The sequence below is a fragment of the Chiroxiphia lanceolata genome, chromosome 2 (genome assembly GCF_009829145.1).
Source record: "Chiroxiphia lanceolata isolate bChiLan1 chromosome 2, bChiLan1.pri, whole genome shotgun sequence".
Classification (NCBI taxonomy): domain Eukaryota; kingdom Metazoa; phylum Chordata; class Aves; order Passeriformes; family Pipridae; genus Chiroxiphia; species Chiroxiphia lanceolata.
This window is the reverse complement of record NC_045638.1, coordinates 97,930,485-97,957,440: the sequence shown is the minus strand read 5'-3', so window position 1 is coordinate 97,957,440 and position 26,956 is coordinate 97,930,485. Positions and strand designations below refer to the sequence as shown.

Below are 26,956 nucleotides of genomic sequence, written 5' to 3'. Positions count from 1 at the left end.
GGGTCTTTTTTTTTTTCATGTTTACAAAGGCTTTATGTAGAGGCTTAGTTTGCACTGGGGCCACTATCTGAAAACAAATATTATGCAGCTACAGCGATGCCCTTCAGCATCTGGAGCACTGAGCAAAAGGGTACAGGTGGTACTATCATCTGGTGTTGCTCCACCCTGTCAGACTGATAAGCTCTTGGGTTAATTTTGTAGAGAGAGAAAACATTCTGCAGAATGCCAGGCATAGTGATCTTGGAATTGCTGTTGAGGCATCTGCTGGATTGTATTTTGAGTGAGATGAAAAATTAGTAAGGTTCCAAATTATTCAGAGAATTTTGAAACTGGGAAGGGAATGGGGATGCTGATAAGGGGTTCTTGGTATGTTTCGAAAGCCTCTTCTCTTGTAGCAGGAGAAAACATGTTGGTTTATAGTTTCCTCCCTTCAAAAATGTGTCTTTCATAGTTGAAAGATACTGTCAGAAGAATTTTTAAGAAGATAAGCAATGAGTTCAGTGTCAGAGCCTCATACCACAGTGTATAGTAAGCAGTTAGTGATGCATTTCTCTGGACTGAAGACAGTCCTGCCTTTGTTCCCCTCTGCCATTCTGTCCAGGCTTAGTATATAAAGCTTACTTATGTGTACTGTATTATATTAATATAGCTTATTGCTATATTAATTAACTTAGCTCCTGTCATTAATCCATCAAGAGGGGCAGCCTGTTTCCATGTGTGACTGATGACTGTCAAATCATAAACTATGAATCTAAAATTATTTTTTTTCTGTATTAATTTTTGTCTAGTATATATTAAGAATGACTGTACAAAATTAATTTACTGTTGTGGTTGAAAAATCTTCTGCATCTAATTTCATTGTGCATGGATAGTAGGCCATTTCAACACAAGGAACCCTAGTTGTTTACATCTGTACTGAATAGGAAGGCATATTTCAGTGTAAATTCCAGAAATGTAGTTTTTATTGGTTTATGATGACCTATTTTGGGAGATGAAACTTGGAAAAGAATGCTCAAACTGTTGAAGACTTAGTGGCAATAAGACTTTTTTTTCATTACATACAACTGTGCAATATAAACCTGCCTGAGTTTGTTGTCTATTTCAGTCATAGCAGGTGTTTCTAAGAAGAGTGAAAGTACTGTTAGCTTTAGATTGCTTTGCATTTACATGAGCAGTAATAGTTTTTTACATGAAGTAAAAGCAAGTTAGAACATAGAAATCAGCCTCATCCCTGTAATGACAGGGCATCAAACCAAAGATGAATGTCATCTGTACAGATGCAAACATATGTTTGACCTTCCTGCCTGAAATATCAGCATTAAGAGAAATGAGATATAAAAATGACTGATCTGCAACAACTCTTGTCCTGCTGAATGATTTTCCCCTCTAATTTTCACCAATGCTGTCCTGTGTGGCTTACTTGCAAAAGTACTGGTGATACGATTGTTGATCAAAGTGTTTACTTGCACTGTGGAGTTGGTCCTGTCTAACATGTAGAAATCTTTCTTTTGGCTTCAGGTTGGAGGTCTCAGGGAGATTATGTTGGATGGCCAGGCAGGTTTCTTAAAGTAATGGAGGAGAACTGTATATCTCCTTTGCAGCAGCAGGAATGTTAACGGATGCCTAAAAATGGGTAAGGATTTGCATCGTCTTAGCAGTAAAATAGTGTGTATAGTAACCCAAAAGCATAATCATGCAATTTTTGGCAGCAGTACTACTCATGACAATGGTCAAATTTAGTATGTAAATGAGACTTGTTAGAGGAAGTGACTGTAAAGGATTGTCAGCTGGAGAGCAGCCCTAGTTAGCAAGGGGGAGCAATTCTCTAGAGTTACACATCTTAGATCATGGGAAATCTCTCTTGATTAAGTATTTCCACTGTATGGAAACTTCTCCATGTTGGAAAGCTTAACTATATTTGCCTTAAATAACAATAGGGAAATTTATGAGGATATTTTTGAAGAGCAACATTAGTTTGGCACTCATAGCATTTAATGAATACATTGGGCAGAGAACTTTTTCTGAGCTTTGATTTAGAGCCCAGATTCACAAACATTTGAACTTAATTGCTGCTGAGGATGTTATGTTCCTCCCTCCAGGTTTGAGGAAATAGTTCACAAAAAATCCCAGGAAGTGAGTTGTGTTCATGTTTCTCTTGTTTATAACAAGCCAATTAAAGCAATATTTATTTTGGTTAATTGCAGCTATTTTGTGAATGTAGCAGCTTCAAAGACAGACTGTGGATGAAAGCAGCCATCTTGGAGCTGAATCAAATCTGATAAATATGTATAAAAAAAAAGTTTTTCTTTATCATGTGGAATCTTCCCACAAGATCTGTAGGAGCAGGATCTTCAGCTCAGTGAATCTGTCCGTGAAGTGATGCTGCAGGGACTGATCCAGTGCTTTGGGTTTGATTTGTGTTTTGCCAAATGAAGTGTTCATTTGGAGTATTGTAGCTCCCGAATGCCTATAGCCTGCAAGATAACTACATGTTGTCATTGAAAGGATATTTTGGCTTGATGTTCCTTCTGGCTTTGCTTTTAGTTTTCCACAGGGAGAAGTAGGTTGCAAAATCAGGATTTTAAGTAATTGCTAAAAGTTACTGGTAATTTCGAGCCATTTTGTAATGAAGGCAGAAATGGGCACCAGAATGTAGAATGGTACAGTCTTCCTCGAATTTTATGAATATTTCAATGTGTACTTTTGTTTAAGATCTCAACCTCCCTTGATAAGTGGACAACTTGTTTGAAGTTGTATTTTAATGCAATTCCCACTGAATGCCTAGGCTGGGTTTGGTACTTGTCCAGCTTAACTTTGAATTTTGGACAGGGCTAAAAAAAAAGGCCATTTGGATTAGGTGTTGCACTCTTTTTTTTTTTTTTTTTTTTGTAAATTAACTGTATCTTCCTCCAGCTTAGCAGAGGACATTTAGTTTATATGATTTGTAGTGTGAGTTAAAAGGGCTTTCATTTAAAGACTTTACATGAAAACAAGATTACAGGAAAGTAAATGAACACCTGAAAGAAAACACCCCAAAGGCGTTTTTCTTTCTGTCTACAGGAGATGCCTGTTAATCATCTGGGATACTTTCCTCTGTTTTTGCTTCAGGCAAGGAAAGTTAGGCAGCTGACCTTAATATAGTGATGCACTTGTTTTCTAGAAATGAGCTACAGGACACTCCATTTTTTTCTAGAAACCTTTCCATTCTGTGATTCTTCTTTTTTTTTTTTTAATTTCTCTGTCCGCTGCTTTCAGCTGTGGAAGTGATGTAGTCAGTGAGAGCTTGGAAGCTCTCTGCAGGCAGCAGTCCTCTCAGACTGGTTCTGTCAAATACCTGCCTTCTCCCATTTAGCTCCAATCACCTGAGAAGGGTAAGTCAGGAGCTGTATCCTGTGCTGACTAGACCTTGTGATACGAAGGGCAGCCAGCCTCAGGGGATGACCAGGTTTGTAAAATAAGGCCTTGAGACCTCCACGTCTGTCTGCCTTTCTGACACTCAAAAGAGCAATCAACGTCTGAAGTTTTGTGGCTAAGTTTCTAAAGAAAGCATCTAGTTTTGAGTGAAGAAATCAGGAAAATGCTAAAACACATGCAGAGCATGCTCTGGCCAGCTTAGGGCTGTAGCCTTCTCCCTATTCCTGTGCTATTGCTGTGATGGCAAAACCTACTACCAGTGCCCTGTTGCATGTGTCTATATGTGATGTGCACCCACATCACGGATTATAAGAAGAAATGTGACTGGTCAGGCACACCTTCAATGTTAGAAGTGACCACTGTGCCACTGTGAAGGCTTGAATGGTACCTTCTTCACTTCAGGATATTCCATCATCTTTCTGCTGTGTTGAAACCATGGCTATATGTGCAACTCTTGCCACTGGTTTCATTAGAGTAGGGTGATGCAACAAATCGAATGCCCAAAGACACCCATGAGAAGGGAGAAGAAAACCATTTCAGAAAGTGTGCCAAAAATAGAGATGGTTTAGCAGATCAAATTAATCTCAGATAGTTTTATAAACATTTAATCTAGATCACTTTTATGGGGGAGGGTATGAGAAGAAGAGGTAAAAGAAAATTTGAAATTTAGAGTAATAGTTTAATTAAAAGCATTATTATAGAGAGCTAGTTACAACTTATTTAAAATATATGTGAATGAGATTTTGTTTTCTGATAAAAATAATGCTTTTCAGTTATCTGTATTTCAGACAATGCTGACTCTGGTTGGTGTTTCCACTTAGCTCTCATTAACTTGGATTTAGTTGTGAGATGGGCAGGACCTAAGAGAAGAGGGACTCCAATTAAAAGAATAAATGGTTATGCAGTAAGCTTTGTAGTTAAGAACTTTATATTGTATTGGAGCAAATTCTGCCATAGCCATAAATCTTATTTTCGTTGATAAAGTCAGCTAATTACAGTATTAATGCACTGTAGAAGGGGTGCTGTCTTTTTAAACAAAGTGTTTCAAAAAGATTTTATTATTGTTGTTATTTTTAAAGAGCACGCCCCATACTTCTTTCTTAAATTTTCCTTTTCTGGGGGAGACCTGAAGTGTGATCTTTTGTTTCTCCATAAGCATAATGAAATCTCACTTTCCAATAAATATACTTATTTTTTTTCTTCTTAGAAAAAATATTAAAAAGCACATTGCAACATTTGTTGGACAGTTTGTGTCCTGCCCTACCGCAGTGCCCATAGACTGGGGCTGGGGGGGTTTTTTTGTTTGGTTTTAATACAAACAGCACCTGCTGATGGCCTTTGTTTATAAAGGTTTAAAAATATAAAGGAGTCTTTATTGTTTAAAGCTTCAATACTACTGGTTTGAATTGCTTCACTGTAAAGGCTTCTGCGTTTTTTGAGAAGGCAAATGACCAAAGTCCCTTGATCGAACAGTAGAAGAACGAGGCGTGGATATCTAGTTGGCCTGGGAAGACTTTCTGCAACTGGCCATGTATTGCTTGGATAGCTATTAGAAGGCAGACAGGGGGCAGTCAGAGGCTAAGTTGCCCTTTTCAGTATGGATATCCATGGTGGTAACTCCCGTGGTGACGGTAGTCATCTTGGTAACCTTCCTGGTATCCCTGGTGGTAGCTATGGTAGCCATACCCACCATACTCATCATCTGGGCACTGCATGCCGAGCGACTGCTGAATTGTCATCTCCTGTCGCCGAAGCTGCATGGAATCAATCAGGTCATACACAATCGCCATAGACCACATTGGAGAAGGATACCAGGACTTGACGTTTCCATCTTTCCCCACTAGAAGCATGGAGAAATATTCTGGGCTAATTTGAAAATAATTTCGGATGTCTTTCACCAAGTTAGCTGGGATGTCTTCTCGGTCTACAGTTGAGCTTCCTAGAAAGTGATCACATAAAATCAGCATTGATGTTTTGTTTAGGCAGTGATGATGGTTTGTAGGTAAGCGAGTTAGCAACATGAGATAGGATACAGCCCAATAGTTGGCAATGTATGGTGCTTGTAATTTACAAGTTCAGGATTTCCTGGATCCAAAATGAAGTTGCTCTACTGTGAACTGTGAACTAAGGATGTATTTTGAACAGTTTTGTTAGATTTAGTAAACTTGTCCTTTATCTCTAGGCTGAAGCTACTGGAGTGTGGTACATCTTTTTGTCACCCAACTTCTTTGACTACTATACAGCTTGTGTCACCAATTCATGTATTGCAGAAGGCATATGTGAACAACAGTCATGGTGAAAGAAATCACAAGAATTGAAGCGTGATAGAAGAATTGAAGGATGAATTTGCTGGGTCATTAATGGCACTATAGAACCTCACTCGTGATATGTGAGGTGTGGTAGATGTCATGTCCACTTCGAAGTACATGTTCTAGTGCAAATCTGGTGAACTCCAAGCTTTTAAGTGTGAAGTCTGTGTTGGGTAAATGAGTAGAAACTATAACACAACTAAGATCAGTGGGCACATATATACATAGTTGGCTTGGCAGCTGAATGCTTACAAAGTGGCATCCTGCCTTACAGATTTGAGATTCTCTGAAGGAGGTCAGCAAGCAGGTGGTTAAGGGTGGCCTGGCTGTTACAGATTAAGTGGATTTCCAGAAGGCTTCAAAAGGTACTTTGATGGTTTGGTTGAAAAGCAGAAACAAGGTGGGAGTGAATGATAACCCGGAGTGGAATGAAGTCATCAGTGAAGTTCTGTGATTTTGCTGGGACTGGTGCTGGTCAGTGTATTTGTAAATAATGCATGTAAGGTATGAGGATGGAGGTTAGGAAGTATACTGAGGATGTGAAGTATACTGAGGATGTGAGGCATTGCAGAAGATCCTTGTAAGGCTGTGTGACTGATTAGTAAAATTAGAGAAGAAATTCTATTCAGATTGAAGAGATACACATGGTGAAAATTTTTCTGACTCCACATAAGAAATGGTGAAAATCTTTCTCACTCCCCATAAGAAATGATGAAGATTGACCATCACCACTTGACAGTGAGATCTTAGGGTTATGAAGGAGTTTCATGAAAGGCTAGTTCAGTGCTCACTAATGACCAGCAGCAAAACCAGATGTTATAAATCATGAGGAAAATAATAACGAAACAGTATTATTATTCTACTATGGAAACCTGTTGTTTGTGTGCATCTTAAGCACTGCATGAAATTCTGGTTCTCTGACCTCAGAAGACTACAGTAGAACTGGGAAAAAAAAAGTCAGAAAGGCAGCAAGGTTGATCGCAGGTTGGGAATCAACTCTGTATGATTTTATGTCCAAGTAAGTGGGGACTGCAGTCTGTCATGTAGATGGGTTGGGAGAGGTCTGCAGAATTGTGAATGTCACTACAGGGATGGATAGGAATTAAATGTTTACCTTTTTCCCCACACAAGAAATAAGGGGCATCAAACAAAGCTACAGGGGCCATATTCAGGACAGATAAAAGGTACCTCTGTAGAGGTTCTCACAGGAGAACACATGCTAGGAGTTAACATGGATCAAAGGGTCATTAGACAAGTACACAGAAAAGAGGACTCTTGATCTTTATAGAAACTATAACCAAGATCATGAAGCCTTCAGTGAAAAATAAGCAGAGGCTGCAAGAACGTTGATGGAAGTGCGACATTTGCTTCTTCTGTTCTTATTTGTTCTTATACATGGACTTAATGTTCCTGTGCTATAGAAGGACTAGGATGCTTTCATGCACAGAGCAGTTGGAACAGAGATGGGATAAATGAGCTCCTTTCTGTCTCTGTTCTTCTACTGATGGAGACAGTTGTTTGGATTAGGTAGTAGAGGAACCTGTAGCATTTGAAAAGTACCCTGACAGTGACCTCTCCTGAGAATATCTACTTGAAGTAGCCTGCTGAGATGCAAGTGGAATACTTAAGGGGTACTTATAAGAAAGACAGAGAAAGAAAGACTTTTTACCAGGGCTCACAGAGACAAGACAGGGGGTAATAGTTTTAAACTGAAAGAGGGTAGATTTAGATTTGATTTAAGGAAGACATTTTTTAGGATAAGGGAGGTGTGACACGGGAGCAGATTGCCCAGATGGATGCCCCATCTCTGGAAGAGTTCAAGGCCAGGTTAGATGGGGCTTTGAGCAACCCAATCAAGTGAAAGATGTCCCTGCCTATGGCAGGGGGTTGGAACTTGATGATCTTTAAAAGGTTCTATTCACTCCAAGCCATTCTATGAATATGAATGAGGGACCCATATAGGAAAATCTGCTGAGTGTGTGTTCTATTAGCCCTGCAAACTCTTGAGCATGTAAAAGACACAGACATCCCCTTGACAGCAAGGCTGGCAGAGGAGTGTACTGGGGAATGTAAATTTAGGTGAGAGATAAAAGTGTGAGTTAGCTTCTAGGTATTTGTGCTTTTACGTCCTGAAGAACCTATATAACGTTTAGCGCAGAAACACTTATGTCTTAAAAGAAACAAAACAAAAGGGAAAAACTGTCAATCCCTCTAAAGAAATTACAGCAAAGAAGCACTCAGCACTGTGTAATGCCCTTCATGGGTAGTACTGAAGAAACTGGGAGCTGTTGCTTACCATTAATTGGATACAACTCTAAGACGCCTCCAATATCTTCTCCAAGTCCTAGCAATTTGAGAATAGTTATGTGGCGCAGACCTGTGGAGGAAATAAAGAAGGTTGTGAGTCAGACCAGATCTTTCTGTTCATCCTTGGGCAGATTTCAGTTTCATCAGCCCAGGTCTGTGCTTGCTAAATTAGGGCCCAGTCTCAGCCAGCCCTCTAGAAGGAAGAGTTACTGATTTCTGTGGAGTCCCTGCCAGTCACATCACTTGTCCCAAACACAGGGATGAACTGGTGTGTTGCATGAATTGTAAATCAGTTGCATAAAAGCAGTTGCTGGTGTCCCAAGGACAGCAGTGTGGTGCTGTGGTTCTGTAGCATAGGGATACAAGCATCAGATATGCCAGTAAATTGCAGAGGCCATTCTCCAAATCTGTAATGTTTCTGCACTGTTTTGTTCACTAGTAAGGCTTTTACTTGTCATACGCGCTGCAACAAATTATTTAGAGGCAATATAATCTATCCCAGTTAAACTCTGAGTGAGGGAAATAGCTTATGACAGGTACTCACTTCTTTCATTTGTGCTGCACAGAGGCTTGGACTGTTGCCTCTGCTTTGAAGAAAGACCTTAGGGATGGCAGAAACTGCTCATGTAAAATGCATCTGTACAATCTAAAAAATCTTTGATGTAACTGTTTTACAACTTGGAAGTAAGATGCTTGGAAACATACCTCTTAGTTAAAACACGTTGACAAAGGCTTTAGAAACTCACTGGATCTCCTTTAAGCTGTCCCTAAAAGGGTGGGGATAATAACTGTTCTGGTTACATTCCATTCTTCAGAAAGCATTTTACAGTGGTCCATGTCGCAGTTTACTTTGGTAGTTACGAAATAAGATGACGCTGATGCTCTGAATGAAAGCCAGGTGACTATGAATAAACAATGATACTATGCAGATTTCCCTTCAGGTGTAATTGGAATGTAGTGATATAGCAGCTGTTGAATGGAACCTGTTTCATTCTATTGTGGGAGTCAAGTCTACCCCCTGTATGGTATTGGCATTTCTAGGAACTTAACGAGTAAGTCTCTCTGCGCTTCATTATGAAAAGACAGAAGAGTGTTTCTGGGTCTTGCTCTTAGTTGCCTGCTGGAGGAGCCCATGTCTCTCCACTGACTATGTAGTTGGATCGTTAAGTACCTAGTTATGGGTCTGGGAGGGCCTTTATTGGATTAAAGTGGCTTCCATTAATATTTTTACCTGTTTGGGCAATGAAGCAGCAAGGAAATCCATGCATCTCTCTGATACCTGGCCCAGTTCTGAGCTGGATGTTACAGGATCTGCCCTTCCCAAAGCATTTTATTTATGTCGTTCATTTGTGCAGTACAAAAAAGAAAATACTATTGTTCTCCTGAAGTACGAGCCTGGAGAGAAGCTTTGGAGCACTAGCATTTTCTGCCTCACACAAATGATTCCATGGAACACTTTGTTTAGCTGTCAGTGTGCTGTACTACCTGCTTAACAAACCTTTTCTGTTTGAATTTGGAGGAAACTTTTCAGTTATCAGACTTCTCAGACTGTCTGTGTTCAGACTTCAGCGATGGAATGCATCACATCATCAGGAAGGATGTGGTTTGGGGGAGCTAGAATATAATTTCTTTTGACTCACCAAAATTGCAGGCTTGTCCACTGAGAGCAGCAAGCTGCTGGGAATAAGCCCAATCTTCGTCACTGGGAGCAGAGATCACTACCAGCCTCCTTCTCCATCGGAACCTGAAAAGAGAGTGACAGGGCGTGGTCATGACATGTGACTCAAATTGTCTCAGCATTTTCATTTGCTGTAGGCTGAGACATGTCATACCTCTCACAACTTGTCAGTAACAGCTGGGTGGGAAATATTCCCAGTTCTGTCTGTCACTGGGAGAGGGTAAAGCTTGGTTTGAATTTTGCAATTCCGAAACTTTCATAGAAACACCTGCAGTGCCACTGCTTCACCAAACATTGGAAAGCTCACAATCTTTGCTCAAAGCCCCCTTCAGTAGTTACAGCAATGCAGAGAAGTGTATATTTAAGAGAGAAAGATTCCTGTGGAATTCCTCACTAGACATTTAGCTTTTACGTCAGTCACCACTACTGGAACTGCGCAGTTATTTTGCAGTTCAAGGGCTGTCTGAGAATTAGGGTGTATCTTCATTTCAGACATAACTCATACTTCTGTGTAAATAATCACTGACCTCCTTTTTTTCCTGTACCACATTTGCTCCAAATACCTTTAACAGGGCTTTAAATCTGAGCTTGCTTATAAGTATGTGGTTGTGTGAGCCTATGGCTATGTAAGGCATGCATGGGGCAATAAGATAAACCTTGAAATATTTCTTTAGTAGGGGCTGCACCATCTAACCAAGATTTTGCACAAAAAGGTCTTTCCATTTTCCTGTCAAGGAAAGGCAGTGCCATAAGGACACTTGAAACCTTTAAAAATTCTAACTCTACGGGATTTAAATACTCTCTCAACAATTTCTTTTTTGAATATAGTTACTTCTCCACTTAACCTAAAGAAAACAGATTTATAGGAATTTGCAAAGCTGCAGAGATATTTTTATAGCAGGAAATGATCTTTTAAATGGATGCAGATGTTACTCTGTTATAATAATAGCCTGCATTTCTGCAGCACCATGTGAAGATTTCAAAATAAGGGATAATGCAATGGGTCAATTCTACTTCACTTGAGAAAAGCTGAAGATATGGTGAAACTTGCTCAGTCACAGAACAAGTTGTTAAAAGAGCAGTGTATACTGATGTCTTTGTCTTGTTGATTGATACTTATATGTATTTTTACAATTAAAAATTAAATCCTTGAAAAGCAAACAACCCCAATTTTAATCTTTCCCAGGAGGAACAGCAAAGATGTGTGTGTGTACAGTTATGTGAACAGGAATGAGAAGCATTAGGAATCACATATGTGGTGTGAAGGAAAGGAGGGAAATTTTGTGTCATTATTCTGAAAATGTGTAACAAAATAATCTTTGTGATACTTTGTATAGAAAAGCACCTGGCTACATATGAACAGTGACTGAGAACGTAGATGTTGGATCATATTTTGCCTAGGGCAAAACTGTAAGTTTCTTTGAGATGCTCTTAAATTGCTTCCTATTTTTTTAATTATCTCCTTCAGAGATGCACAGAGCCGAAAAGTGTTGAAAGCCACTCAAGCTATTTATTCCCTCACTCCAGGCAATCTGTATATTTGGTGTGCTTGTCTGGGCCTATGTTTTATTGAGAAATTAATTCAGTTGGTCTGTCACAGCTGCTACTTCACCAACACTAATATACAGACTGATGCCTTATTTCTGACATCAGAAGCCATGGACCAATACTCCTGACAAATCTACCATACCTTTCCTGTGTGCATCCTTTCTTCCTCTTGTAGCTGTTTTGCATTCTGTTCTGATTTGTGAGCCCAGAGAGCAGTACAGCCAGTGTTGTCCCCACTGTTACAGGAGACCTCCCTCCCAAACTCAAGGTCTTCCTCCTTACAGATGTGGATTTTAAGCATTACTCAAGCCGGCTCTGGCTCTCATGGTCTCCTTTCGTGCCAGCCAGGCTTGTTAAGAACAATATTTGCGTTATTATAACTGACCTCTCCAATGAGCAACACCAGGGAGATGATGCCAGGGCTCTTGTTCAACTGGGAACATAACCTTGGACAAAGCTGGAATGAATCTTGCTGGGAATCTGACCAGTTAATGTGGCTAGAGAAGTCTACCCAATATTTAAAGCCTGATGCTTCTTTCGCAAACAACAAATGCATTCTGTACAGTGGCAGTTCTGTTTATAGATGCAACATTCTGTATTTTTTGGACCTGTTTTTCTAATGTGTGTTTATTACTAGGGCGATTTCCAAGCAAAGAAGGATTTGGGGCCCATCCCTTTCCAGAATACAAGCCTCTTTCTTGTGTTGATCAGCTGTTTCCGAACTGTGGTTCTTCTTGGTGGTCTTGGGGATGAATCACTGAGACCTAAACAGGAGGTGGTGAGGTGGGTGGGGTGGATCTTGCTAAAGGTTCCCTTTCTGTTGAAGTGGCCATAGAATTTTAAAATGTTTATGAACCAACAACCTATTCATTTACTTGTTGCTCCTTTCCTCCCTCATCAGAATCCAACATGTTGCCTCAGTTATTTTTAAAACCATCTGGCATTAACAGTGTATTCCCACAGATTCCAACAGTATGTGAGGAGGATGCAGTTGTAAAGTTGTAACAAGTAAAGCCTACCCAGAGTGATGGGGTAACCTTAATTTCATGTAAATTATCCTGTGACAGAGAGGGCTGTAGCTGCACAGCTCTTCTGTGGATCTGAATTCCCACAGTCCAGACATATTTATTGCCTAGAATTTAGGTCTCACAAGTAGAGCAATAATATGGCATATAGAGATTGCATAAACAAAACTTTCTTTCTGCAAAATGTCTCTCAAACATTTTGCAAGAGACATCTGCCAGACCTTTAATAATATGCATGACTAATACTGACCAAGACCAACTGTTATCTCAAGCAGGATAAAAAGGAAGTTACAGAGAATTAATTGCTGATTTGAAGTACATGGAAGGGATTAGAATGGGATTAATGAGATTGGGATGGTCGGTGATCGAAACACATAAACACTGTGCTTCATACATTCAAAGCACTGAGCTAACATCTGTGAATTAATCCTTATTTGCTCTTCTAATGTAAATCAGTGTTATGATCTCCATGTCATGATGGGAGGAACTGAGGTACTGAAAGTCAGTGTCCAAAGAAGGTGCAGTCAGTCAGGAAACATCCTTCTTGACTTCCAGTATTCTGTGCAAGACTGCATTCAGTTCTGGCTGTGTCTCTCTATTTGCTTAACACTGTAAATACTCAGTAATTTATATTTAAAAATCAGAGAAATAGTTGTATGGGTATTTTTCCTATAAAACAATAATCAGTAGAACTAGCAGCAGATAAGAACAGAAGATAATACCTGGATAAGAAGCTCTCAAGGGATTGCTTCTTATCTTCTTTGCAGACAATGCCCTCTTTTTTCTGTCTTTCCATGTCTTTAATTCGTGACTGGAAGGTGTCAATCAAATCAAACACAGACTTCATTGCTATGGGTACTTCATAGTATTGCTGTTAAAAAAAAACAAAACAGATGAGTATAAGGATGCTCATATTAGCAGCCTTTCTGCGTGCATCACAGCACCATAGGAATATAGAGATTCAAGTAGTCCTATTTACACACAGGTAACAAAGCCTAAAACATATCAGAAACCATGGAAAATATTATTGCTTTTGCAATCAGACTGCCCTTTGGAAGTGGCATATTTTCAGTATTTGCCCAATGTGATAAAGCCAGGACATTGCAGGCAAAAAATTATCATTATATTCTTCTGTCAGGCCATTCAACTAGAGGATTGTCCATATGCACTGTGCTGGCATCCCTTTGAGTGGCCAAACTGCATGCTTTAGAATGCTGGGTACTACATTAAAACCCCTGTCAGCTGGGGGTCCTGTTCCTCACCATTCCAGCAGAAATCCACAATTCCTGAAATCCCCTAAGCGCAGAAAATGAAGATAGCTACAAAATTCCTGAAAATTTCTTGCTGCTCTTTTTCTTGTCCTCCAACAATGACCAAGTCCAGCATTGGTCTCTTATGTACCTCATGTAAAAGGCTGCAATGTAATTTCCTAAAAATTATTTTTTTTCATATTGTTTCAATGCCTTTTCTTTGAAGAGTTGAAACCTCACCTTGACCTTCATGTCAATGTCAGTAAGCACCATGAAAAAGTCATTGTAGGTCATCCCATATTCTTTCCTCAACTCGCTGATGAGCTGCTGGTCCACAAGGTCTTCATCCTCTATCACTTTCATGGGCTTTTCATTATCTTAATGTGAGACAAAGGAGAAATAAAAATAGTTGTGGAATCACGCAGCACTCTGCCTTTAATTCCAAACTTGAAAGAAGGGGGAAAATTAATTTCCCAGAAGCTCTCTTCCTGCTGCATAGACAAGATATTAAAAACCATCAGTATGGTATTATGACTTTTAACTGTCCAGTTTTCAGTTCCAATATTCTTTGAAAATCAGTCTATCCTAGGGCATGTGCACTTCAGTATTTAACATTTCTTCATTCTTTTGAAAAATCTTCCTTTTTCCTGGAAAGATCTTTTAGATTTTTTTGGTATTATCTCATTCATGTATATGCATGTACTAATCGTTTCACCAGCTCCTGAAATGCAGCCATTTCTGGAAAAGACAGTAGAAATTTTGACAATGTGCACCATGTGCAAATGAAACAGCATGGATAATTTAGGTCAGTAAAATATAGCTAGAACAGCTTGAGGTTGGCCAGGACACTAGAGTTAACCTTGCCAGTCTTAAAAAAATTACATGCAAAGTTTAGTGACTACAAGAAATCAGAAACTGTTTAATGTGTTTTGAATGCTGCAGTCCTTACAGCACACCTCTCTATAGACCCTGCTTTGATACTCCCTCCTCCATCTGTGTGCTGATGTCTTTCCTATTCTAGCACCCTGACAGACCAAACCTTAATTCTGAGAATGTTTTGTACCTAGTCAGTGCTCCACCCCAGGAAAACATTCCTAAACATTTGAAGAGAAAAAGACCTCTGAAGACAGAGATTTGAAGACAAGCCTGTGGAGGTGGTGAGGTTCCTTACTTCCTGTGGAACCAGGGTGTATTGGGGTCACGTCCTGAAAGCCTCCCTGTCATCAGCTCAGCCTCAGCTCCAGCATCCAGCACAGTCCTATATAACTGCAACAGTGCTGGAACAAGCCTCCATATGCAACCGTGGGCCTGGAAAACTAGAGACAAGCTAAATCACACACAAAGGGAAATGTCACTTGGGCACCCAAGAGCTCCCTGCAAACGTTACTTGTCTATACCCTGTGACACCACTATGAATATTAATATTCACAGTCTCAGAAATCCCAGCCATGGCTTAAGTAACCTGCCTGAAGTCAGAGACATGAGAGGTGATCAAGAGGTAAAATCCAGAGGTACAACTTGCCAGTCCCCTGCTCCATAATTATTCACCAGAAAATAGAGATGAGATTAATTATCCAAGTTGATCACACAGCAACAGAAAATAATTGATGCATTATACAACAAAGCATTCTAACTAATTTTTTAAACATCCATAGCCTTTAAGGCTGTTTCAAAATTTGCAGTAGGTCCAATCTGTGTATAGACTGAATGAAACTTCTGAATTAAAATTTTGGGAAAATATCTGAATCAGAATCTGACCTTTAGGTTTCACACTTTGAACCCTCTTCTTACAGAATAAAAGCCAAACCAGCAAATTTTAAAATTTGGTTATACTAATCAAGCTATAGATGTAATATATATGGGTTTTTATGGATATATGTACCTCAGTTGAAAGTTTTGTAAAGAATTAACAGGCAATGTTATCAATTTCCCATTGGGTGGGCTGCTGCATATGCTAGTTGGTTATTCACTTCATAAAAGATATGTAAATCATGTATCAATGCTTCATAAGTGAGGTTTACATGTTACTAATGGCAAGCATGACCATTAAAACACAGACCAAAGAATCATATTTAAAGCAAAAATTATCTCATTGGCCTAGATGGAGGTAGAATAGTGCAAAAATTGTTATTGTGAAATTTGATGTACAGCAGTACCTTAGACCAACCAACCCATGGCACTCTTCTGCTTTATACTCTAGATAACAGTATGAAGTTAGCACTTTAGAGTTTCATTGTTGGGAGATCTTCTTTCAAAACTTATGATAAAAAGAAGAAAATTAAATTACAGAGAGTGATACAGAAAAACGTTTCAAGGAAAAAAATAATGCCACAAAGGCTGGCCTGCCTTCCAAACTTAGAAGTGATTTCTGTAGAGAGAAAAAAAATAATTTAACCTAATTGCCTCTTTCCAATTCACTACTTGTCCCTGACCTCAACCTCATGAAGGACATTTGGGTTCAGCATGACAAACCACAGGATTTGAGACTGTCTGCTGCTACCTGCAAAATTCTCACTCCCTTTGCTTTTTCTAGAAAGGTCACTGAAAGAGTGTGGAAATGTTTCTCCATATATCTTTGGCAGCTAGACAGGCTGGGAAGATGAGTTACTGTTTAGAAGTGACACTCAGCTTTTGTGTCATTCCAGTGGGAAACTGGGAAATACTCTTTGGTTTCACTATGAGCTGATCTTGGCCAGTGTCAATGAGCTCTTTCATTCACTAGTTCTAAATGTGTTTGAAATTTCAAGTGAAAAGTCTTTTCTGTGGACTTTTCTGTTGTTGTCTGTTTGTATTGCAATCCAAGATGCAGCACTCTGAGCAGACCTCATCATGCTGGGTGCTCAGGCTTCTCACTATATCATACATGCTGTGAACAAAACGTTTCTTAGGAGAAACATTTGCTACCTCTGGTGGTGACAGAGAGTGAGTCTTGAAGATGCCATGCAAACAGGAAGGGTAGGGGAGAAGGAGAGGTAGAACAGAAAGATGTTTGTATTATTTGAACTTTCTAAAAAGCTCAGGATTTGGTGTTTTCAGCAGCACTATAAGATGAACTTCATGTAAGGCTTAACCTATACCCTTCTAAGTCTCCTGAATTTCTTGAACAATTTAATTTCTTCTGTGAGAATTCAGCTGTTATATACAGTCATGTGGTTTGGGGAAAGTTTGGATGTAGGTAAAGTTTAGAACTGAAAGAGTATGGTCTATGTCAGAGTGAATATCTGTTTATTAGCCAGACTAGAAGCTAAATATAACCCTAAGCAGTCCACTGACAGGCAGATGGGTCTAGGTACACAGAAAGTGTCCTTGAGTAACCTTGGCCTGGTGTGGAAAATCCTGTACTGCTCCTGATTTGTCATGGAGATGCACAAATGGACAGTCTGGCAGGATTTGTGACTCACTGTCATTCAGGAACACAAGGCTAGGTCCCCTGTTAGGTCCTCTCCCTCTGAGAGTAGCAGAGGCACAGCTGGAAGCCAGACATAAATCTGTGATCTTCTGGCCAGTTATATGCCCAGCCTGCAACACCCTGGAGCTGGTGTGGTCCTGAGCTTTCTGTTCTATCACACATCTCTCCCCAAAGTTTGGTAAAACCAGATGAACTTTGAGGGGAAAGCTGTGGTGGACTTAAAAGCAAAACTAACAGCTTTTATTCTATTTGTAGAATAGAATTGTAGAATATTTGTATTTCTTCAGCTTCATCCAGCAAAGCATTCACAGTGCTGTTAACCTTTAGATGCAGACAGCAATGAGATAGTGCACATGGTTCAAGAGACACCTAAGCTTAAGTGCTTTGCTGGACTGGGACCCGAAATCTTTGTCCAAACATTACTATTATGATAGGAATGGTTCTCACTGGCTTTGGTGAGTGCTTCCCCAGGACCTGAACACTGAGAGCAGTTGTTTCAAAGCTGCCTAAGAGAAATGGATCCCCAGTCTTTAAATATCAGGTATGCTTGTGCAAATTTTTAAGGTTGTCCATACCTAGAGGCTGTGGTTGAAATCTTCTAAAAATAATACCTGTTTACCAACACAGAGAGGAAAATGCACCTGGACCTCTCCTTGCTGTGGGGGGCTGATCTTGCAAAAAAAAGGAACTCATGGCAAAGGTTTTAACTATCACCCTACTCTGTCCTGGGTTTAACTAGTGTACGCCTCTGAAGAATAAAGAATTCCAGGACCCTGTGAGGAGTACAAAGGCATGAGAAAATATTATATGGCAGTGGGGAGATAATGATGTTGAACTTCAAAATGGGATTAACTTGGGCCAAATTTTTAATATACTCTCAAACAATTCCCTTCAGTGTTTCCTACCCCCAATCTTCTCTCCTTCATGACAACAGTCAGTTTCTGTAAGTATCTAGCCACCCATGGCTGATGTCTTGCAAAAACCAAGGGCAGGAGGGCATTGTATTAGTGCAGTCTTTAAGTTGGGCAGTGAGGTTGGTATTCAGGATATTGGTAGAGCTCAGCTTAATTTCCTCTTTCTGTCCCATGCCCTAATCTCATTTTTATCCCGCCTTTTCACTGTTCCACTGTTTTACTGGCTTTAAGAATTCCCACAAAGAAAGCTGAAGGTGCTCAAGTTACAGCACTGGAAACCTAACCATGGAAAATACTAGAGACACTTATGTAAATATAACAGGGAGGGTAGTTAGCATGGAGGGAGGAGGAATGGGTTTGAAAGTCAACTGGACCACAGCAACAGATCCTGCTTAGATTTTGACCCAAGCTGGGGAGATTTCTTCCTTTGCTGTCTATATTGTGCCCATGAGATGTAAAGAAATCATTAAAAAAAAAAGAACCTAGCTGGAAGTGGTCAATTTTCATGCTGCTGTTGTTCATGGTGCCAAAAATTGTAATGACTGAGATCTTCCTCGTTGCCATCTTGCAGAAGCTCTCCAGATACTCGTCTCGCTGCTGTACGTACATGGTGTTGTCCGCCTTGGGGGTTGTGATCAGCTGGTTGGTGGCAGAGATAAAAGAGCTTGTTTAGTATAAGGAATGAAGCAGATGAGTATTTTACTGAAGGAGAAATAGTCACTGTTTGCAAATTGGGCTATCTTTCTCATAAAGCTGTTATTTATTTGTGTTTGGAGTGTACCTTCAGGCCCAGGTCTAACCCAAAGGTGTTCAATCAGCCACGGGAAAACTTTTGGAAGCATGTCCTGCTGGTTGCATAAGCTCCTCCACTGTCTCTCCACAATTCTGGTAGAAGAAAGCATTGGATTTTACAGAAAACCATGTATTTTCCTATTATCCCTTGCCCTGCCAGTCCTACCAGGTCCCCCTCACAGCCTTCAGTGGTGTCATGAATCTAGGATTCCTGTTACTCACTCACAGTGGGAGCGCTGGGAACATGGCAGCTGCTCTGGCCTTATCCCATGGTCCAGGCAGGGCTCGCAGTGGCTATTTTGTCTGTCAAGGGGTGAGTGAAAAGGGCTACATGAATACTTATGTAACTGATGGCCATATAAGAAGACCTTGAAGACTTGCTAAGGCCACTGTGATCTCATCTGAAAATGGCTGATTTAGCTTTTGTTTGTTTTAAGCCATTTTGATGTCTTTTGGGACTTATATTTGCTAGAAGACACGGCTATGGGGGGAGAGGAAGAAGAGGAATAATTACAACAACAAAAGTATAAAAACTCTGTATGGTTTGTAGTACTTATTTCAAAGCCTTCTAAGAATTGCAAAGATTTAATTTATAAAAAATTTAAAGCACGTGACTTAGATCCTTCATCAGCGACTGGGATGCAAATATTCCAGGGAAGGTGTGTGTGTGTGTGTAACACCATTCAGTGGTCCTATGCAGCAGTTTCCAGCAGAAGGTGGCTAGGGATGCTGCAGCTCTAGCAGCGTAATCCTTCTGACTAGCAGCAGTGGACTGCAATCAACCACCTGCCACTGATCCCCCAAACATAAAGGGAGCTGGAATCTGGATCCAAATTTTATGGTTTAAGGTCACAAATAATCACCAGAATCCTTCAATTGCAAGCTTATGCTTTAGTCTGTAACAGGTGGAATCATTTTCTAGCTGCCTTCTGAAGTTTGTAGGGCCTGGAGGTTAATTTTTATGATACACTCTTTATAAATCCAATTCATCAATTTACTGAAATGTAAAATATATTTCTGGGCTTATAAGATCTGTCTCTCATTTATGCAAAGGCCCGTGGCACAGCTACAACACTGGAACATGAAGGTGAATGAGAGTCAGACACAAAGAGGATTTGAGTTCTGGGCTACAGCATGTAGCACGTTGCTTTTAAATGGCATAGAAATGCTTAAATGGAACGAAAAAGAGTCATGAAAAGGATTTGAGGACTGAGATCAAAACCAGACCATGGGTTTTGTATTGTCCTCCTAGTTTTGGAGGTCATAAGCTGGAAAGCAGATGCAGGCCTGAATTTGATCTGCTTCATCAAACCTTGTAGAACAAAGCAGGGATCATTTAAGAGGCAAAGCAAACTGCAAATCAAAGCTTTGTGCCAGGACTGTTTTAACCCAGGCATTATATACGCTATATCTATCTGTGTTTGCATCATAGAATCACAGAATGGTTTGGGTTGGAAGGGACCTTCAAGATCCCCGAATTCCAACCCCTCTGCCATGGGCAGGGGTACCTTCCATTAAACTAGGTTGCTCAAAACCCCATCCAGCCTAGCCTTGAACACTTCCAGGGTCCAGGGTTGGGGTATCCACAGCTTCCACTCTTTTTCTTTATATGCTCCCTTTAGGTACTGGGAGGCTGCTATATAAACTGTCAGTCTGCATTTCATCACCACAGGGAAATAAACAAAGAACCCAAACTCACTAGCCAAAATTTCTCAACATTAGTAAGACTGCAATAAAAGCCTCACTATAGAGAGATGGGGCTACAGGACTCAAAATTGATACCTTTTTTTTTTTTTTACTTTCTGCACCTGGGACCTATATTTGTCATTACTTGAACTTAACCCAGAATAGCTTTCAAAAATCTGGGTGTTTGAAATTCATGCTGAAATCTTAAATCCTTAATGATCTAGAACTTAAAAACCCATGTCTCTCTCAAAAGACCTTTGGAAAAGGACTGAAGCAATGTCTTTGGGAACCAGTCTATTAAGGCATCTGAAAGATGCAAAAGCAAGAGGGAAAAAATTGCATAGAGACACTTCTGCAGCAGTGTGGCTTAAGTCTCCAGGGGAGGTTTTAAAGACTCATGAATGATAGAGTTCATCTAACTGGAGGGACTGACCCTAATGGAACAGAGCAGTTTGATAGGAAGGGATGCAAAAAGGCATATGTGTGGGTTCAAAGAATCTTGAGAAGTTCTCTTTTTTCCACGTGTTCCATTCATGGCAAAGAGATAGTAGAATTCAGCCACTGCTTTTACTAATAACCAAATCAAACCTATTCTCCAAGGCTGAGGATGATTTTAGGTTCTGGAAAAGTGAAGTTCAGCGTGGCATAGTCATATGTCTTCAGTGAGTTTTGGCCTGACAGCCTGAGATTGTGCAACTTTTTGCTTGGAGATCCAGCTGAGAAGTGGCCTAGTATCAGAAGGTTCAAATTTCAGACAACCCTTTAAGTTGCCAGGACTGTGGTGGTGTAATGAATTAGCAGCCTGACATCTGTGAGCTCTGCTTTTGACTCTTTTTTTCCAAGTTTGTTTTTATTTGTCCTGATGCTACACATATTCTTGAAAGTCACAACATTGAGACCAAATGTCAAAGATCCCAACTTTTGCATAATTTCTCTCTCGAGCTTTTGATTTGGCTAAATATTAGTTAACAAGTAACTAAGAGATATTATTTGCAAAATTCAATCAAGTTCAGATTTTTCAAATATATGGCTTTTTTCCACTTCCAATGCTAGCCCTACAGCTGGAAGAATGGAGGGGAGGAGAAGAAAGTTGCCTTCTGTTCAGGTCCATGAATCATCAGCAGAATGATTAATTAAATTCCAGTGGTTGGAATCTTAACTTGGCATCTTAGCTTGGCATCTTAGCTATTTGTATTGGAATATAGAGCATGAAAGTCAAAGGTGTGTTTTGACACTGACTATCAGACAATAACTGTGAAACAGGCCAGCTTGCAGTAGAATAATTGCAAAAAATCAGCTCCCTCAATAATATTTTTAAAGAACTGTTTTTCAAAGTGTACCCTTCAGAATATGTCCCATCTGCCAGAAAAAACATTTCTATTACAACTAGAACTGTTTCCTGTCCCAGGTGAAGTGGTTTTTATGATAAGTAGTTGGAAAAACATACAGCACTATTAAACCCAGGGACAAGTAACTCCAGATCACGCTGAAGTTCTCAGACATGAAAACTTATTATAGTGTTATAGTTTAATAAAAACAGCAGGAGAACAAAACCAAACCAAAATAAATTTTGCACAGGACCTCTGAAGATGTCTAGGAGATCTGAATGCCAAATTCCCATTAGATCTTAATCCCAAATTCCCCATCCCTCAGGGCATCTGATCACAAGCCTTTGTGCGTATCTTCAGTCAGACACGCACTAGTATTGCCAAAACACCTGGCTTGCTTCCAGTTTTAGGACACCAGCACCAATATGAAGCAGGTGTGCCAGCTGGCAGGACATGCTGAGCATTGAAATGTGGTAACATTGGCAAGTTCCCTAAAGTGGTGAATGGGTGTAATCCACACTGGAACCTCATTTTACTGATCATACTGATACAGATCCTGACACCTACATATCCACTGGAAACAAGATAAACTGATGGCTATATGGGGGCTCACGGAGGTGACTGGGAAGAAGTTTTAGTTTAATTTTTGGCTGCTGCATATAAGATTTCCAATATGAGTCTGCAAAACCTTCCATGTTGAATACGGTTGTTTGGGTCTAGAAATTTTACCTCTTGAACAAAAGCACCAAAAAGAGTAATATAAAACCACCGCAAACTTACAGTTCCACATATTCCTGCCAGGAGGGAGATGTGACTTCGTTTAGGTAATAAGATTCAGATGAACAAGGTACTTACGATGAGCCGCCTTTTGCCTTCAAAATATTCCAGGAGGTTGGTTGCTGATTTCCTGGGAGGCTGTAGGAAAGGCTTCTTATTGGGCTTGGGAAAATCCTCATTTTCAGTCCTGCTCCCCTTCTTATTCTTCTTGCTGCGGTCTTTGTCCTGCTTGCTCTTTTTCTCAGCTTTGTCCTTCTTGGACTGCTTTTCACTCTTCTGCTGCTTGTCAGGTCTGTCCTTCTTCTTCTTCTTCTCAGGTTTATCCATTCGCTCATGCTTCTTTGATTCTTTTCCTTTCTTTGGGGGAATATTTCCCACTGCAAACTGTTCCTCTAAATGGGAACTAGCAGGCTTGCTCGGGTCATATTTATCCTCATATTCATTACTCAGTATCTTTTCTTGGGCCTTCTTTTTTGGTGGTTTAGTCTTAATTGGTTTGTGTTGCCCTGGTGTGACATTCAGGTCCCTATGGTTATAGTCCTTTCTGTCTGTTCGGTTATCTTTAAATCTACCCACATTTGCCTTTGTATAGTGCACTGAGGGAGCTGTTGGGACTTCTGTGAAACTGTCATAGCGGGCAGCTTTGTTTGGTTTCCGTGTGGCTGCCTGTTGTTTCTCCGACTGTCCACGCTGACGGTCCCTGCGGTTTGCTTTCCACACAGGAGAGTAGAAGTCCTCAGAGGCTGTGACTCGTGGAGTGGTGGCATCAGGGGCTACTGGCAGCCTGTGGTACTCTGTGGTGGAATGTGACTTTGTGGTCCAGGTCCTCTGTGTGGTAGGGAGGGGTGTAGTTGTTGTAGACCGGCCTGCTGTTGTCACTGCACGGGTGGTGGCACGAGTAGTTGTGGTGGTGGGAGGGAGAGTAGTGGTCCTTACTGTAGGCAGAGGAGTGGCCACTGTGGTTGTCATTGGTTTCCTCACTGTTTTGGTCCTTATTGGCTGATTATTGTTCTTCCTTGGCTCCTCCTTCCTTGCTGACACCTGGGCATGTTCACCACCAGGGGTAGGCTGGGTGCTGCCTCCATTATTGCCTTCCTCAACCACTTGCCCCTCCACTCCAGCTGCTTTGCAAGTCTGGATGAAGCCCTTCTGCCTCATCTTCTCAATTTTTCTTATGGGGTTCTGATCAATGACTTCGTACATGGCCTCTAGCCTGACTGGATAAGGATACCTTTCCTCCACCTGCAGAGTTTTCTTCAACAGTACCATGCCAAATTTCCCTTTCTCCAGTTTCAGAAAGCTCATGAGCTTAGGGATGAGGGCAGGATCTAGTGGCTGTTCCAGGATTTTTCCTTCATTGGTTATCCTTCTGACTTTCCCCCCTTCTTCCCCTTCTTCATGGAACAACACAATCTGCTGGATGTGCCTCTCGGCCAGTTCACAGTAAACATCATTTTTCAGCAGGCTCATCATGAGCCGGTAGTAGCCCTCAGAGGCATGGGGGGCAGAAATGACCCACACCCGATTTTTCCCTGCAAAGCTGGCCAGGACATTGGGGGAACTTGACCCTGAAGGGAAACGTACCACTCGTGACTGTGAGGCAGAGGATATCCCTTCATCCTTAATCATCTCAGACTTGGAGTATTTGGCTGCAGCTGTGAGTCTCTGTACCCATCTCGTTCTGGTCCCCGTGCCCCTGGCCTGGGAACGTGCTTCCCCTTGGAGGAGATTGGCAGGTGGTTTTGGAGGTGTGGAAGAATCCCTCTTGGAGACAGGGTGTTGAGGATTTGGACTTGAATTCCTCAGGGATGCTCCAGACCTTCTTAGGACACTGCTTGAAGCCCTGTAAGCCAGAGGCACTTTCCTTACTCCATGGCTCCCTCTCTCTGCCAACCTCTCTGTCTTCTCAGAGCCACACACTAACCATGCTGCCCACAGCAGGGCTAAGCTGAGAGCTGGCCTCCAGTTCATTGTGCAATCTGTATAAGGAGGGGGAGGAGAAAAAGAAAAAGTTAGGCGGTAACAGTATGATGATACCTTGCAAAAAGCGTAGGCTGGCTGGTTTTTGTGATTTATAAGTGCTGATTACACCTCAGTCCTGCCCTAGTGGCTTTGTAGATTTTACAGTTATTTTTGGAAAAACACAATTTTATGAACAAATGAGATCATCCTTCTGTAACATGATATTGTCTATCCAAAAGGACACTGTGATCTGCATCCTTCTCTCTGTCTCTCTCATGCTCTCACTACACACACATGCAGACACACAGAGAAAGGGTCCCGTACCTAGAGCAGAAAGCCAAGAAGTTGACTTGAAACTTACACTTCCAGAGATGAGGTTTCACGTCTTTTTCCTTTAAAAGGAGACCATACAGCTTTGCTGCTGCTTAGTGATTTATCTTTGCACAGCCCAACAGGTTCCAGAGCCTGTCTTGTGTATCTTTTAACTCTCTTCTTCACCTTCTTGACAAGCAGGATGAGGTTAGTGGAAATTTCCTTTGTGATCTCTGCTTCTCCATTTACCTGCAGGTCTGGATTTTTGCTGTGCCGGTTACCCACACAGGCAGGGATTTCATTTAAGGAAAGGGAACTCCGGGCTGCTCCAAGTCTCTCTGTTTTATACTTCCCTTCCCACTCCTTGCTTCCTCAGTCCCGTTTAGCTTCTTTGTTTCCAGAGAGGAAAGCACCAGCACTAATATATTTTCCAGGCTGAAGAAAAACACAGGAATGTGATGCTGAAAAAAAAAGAAAGGACGCTTCTCTTTCTCCACACTTTGACAAAAGCAAATTGTAAAACACTCGTCTTTTTTTCTTCTTGGCTGGCCGTGGTCCCAGAAATGTCAGGGCAACCCCAGCCCTGCTCCGAACCCGCCTCAGACAACGGTGGCCACTGGAAATGGGGGAAACTTCACTCAGGATTTAACAGCTCAGCAGAACCCGCCTCCTCCCCAGTCTGACACAGGGAGGGAGGAGGAGGAAGGCTCAGGGGGCTGAAACACTGCACAGCATCACAGAGCACTTCAGAGAGGGTGACTCCAGCCTTAACTCTTTCCTTCACGCATCCCAGCTCCCTGGTGTTCTCCAACCCCAGCTTTCTCTTTCCTCCCATTTAACAGACACTAGTTGGACAAAAAATAGTCCTGTGAGAAGTGCGTTTCTCCATCAGTATCAATAACAGCTCTGGTGTTTAAGAATGATTATTTTTTAACCTCATAATTTCTACCTCCTATTCCCCCTTTCCTTCTTTTTTATTGCTTTCTGGGAGTTCCTCAGTGAAATCCAACTTCTCTTCACTTTCCAACCAATTTCTCTTTCAAGTCTTTGTGTGTGTCAGTATATTCTTTCCTGCAAAACATCATATGGGCATAGCTGTTTGTTAATTTGTAGTTTTTAAAGAGATCAGCTTGTTTATTATTGTACTGAAATTAGGGTCATATGTATTTCCCATGAATGTGCACTAGCAGTGAAAAAAAAAAAAGATAAAAGGTACAAAAATACCTAACGAGACAAGGCTAAAGACAGGGTCATGTCTTTTGCTCTCCCTTTATGGTGTAAACGACACCATTCTATTGAGCTGACGTAAACTGGCACGGCTGTGCTGCCAACACCTGGTCTTTAACAGATTCACACTGGCTTCAGAGTGCGCCCTGCACCTTCAATGTAAAACACTGCTTAATTTTAGTTGATAGGTTGACACCTGAAAATATCCAAGACCTTAATACTACTTTTACTGTTTTCCAGGGTTTTGCTTATTTACAGAGATGCTGTTACATTTTTGTGATAACACACTGGATTTGACCTTTGTTATATTGGCTGAAAGTGAAGGTACACCTTCTGCTTCCCTTGAAATCAATGTTTCAAAGAAAAAAAACCTTCCTTTTCTTTCTCTCTTTTCTTTTTTTCTTCATTTTTACTCTAAGTCTTCTAATGCACTGATAAACATTAGTAGTGATTTCACCGATATGTGTCCACAGTTTGGGTTCTGTGGTTAGTGGTTTGCCTGGGAGGTAGGGGAGGATGCTAAATGCCTGTGCTCACATTAACTTGAGGGCAAAAATGCTCAGCCTCTTCCAGAATATAATATCCTATCCTACAACCAACGGGAGGTAAGGGGACTGTATCTCATACAAGGATCACAAAACTGAGTTCTGTGGAGCAAGGGTGGGTAATATTTTCTGCTTAAATTAGTGTCAGGTCTGCTCATTTGTTAATCTTGACAAGGAAAAAATGTCTTTAAAAATTATACTGTTTCATTGTGACATTTTAAAGAAACTGTAATTAAAAATATGGGTGTTATTTCTATGTTTCATCCAGTTTTATCACAAAGATTTAAAAAGAATTGACCTGAAGCCAAGTATTTAATTTGGGGTAAATTAATTTTAAAAATTAAATTACTTCAATTTTGTTGGGTTTTGTAATAATTTGAAACCATACAGAGGCAAAACATCACTCATCTGCACAGGTCTAATGATGCCAAGGAAAACACGCTCAGTATATGATGACAGCAGAGGAAAGAAAC

At 40.7% G+C, this 26,956-nt stretch overlaps 2 protein-coding genes across 4 annotated transcripts in view; one reads left to right on the top strand and one right to left on the bottom strand.

The window, feature by feature from the left end:
* Positions 1-26,956, top strand: part of SLC35A5 (solute carrier family 35 member A5) — a 65,943-nt gene that overhangs the window by 11,055 nt on the left and 27,932 nt on the right. The window contains exons 9-10 of one of the 2 annotated variants that reach the window (XR_004355432.1): positions 1,519-1,633; positions 26,179-26,262. The gene's annotated coding sequence lies outside the window, so the exon portion shown is untranslated. The remainder of the gene's footprint in view (positions 1-1,518; positions 1,634-26,178; positions 26,263-26,956) is intronic. The other variant, XR_004355431.1, reaches the window with a different exon arrangement.
* CCDC80 (coiled-coil domain containing 80) lies at positions 4,073-25,369 on the bottom strand. Of its 2 annotated transcripts, none has more exons than XM_032680205.1 (8): positions 24,724-25,369; positions 22,516-24,416; positions 18,337-18,493; positions 13,772-13,908; positions 13,004-13,152; positions 9,671-9,774; positions 8,020-8,100; positions 4,073-5,353 (listed from the first exon to the last, which is right to left on the bottom strand). In XM_032680205.1, exons 2-8 carry the CDS (start codon positions 24,406-24,408, stop codon positions 5,007-5,009), a joined length of 2,868 nt encoding a protein of 955 aa, XP_032536096.1. In that variant the 5' UTR covers positions 24,409-24,416; positions 24,724-25,369; the 3' UTR covers positions 4,073-5,006. The 2 variants fall into 2 exon arrangements, with proteins under 2 accessions (XP_032536096.1, XP_032536095.1); XM_032680204.1 differs by having other exon boundaries at positions 24,761-25,368.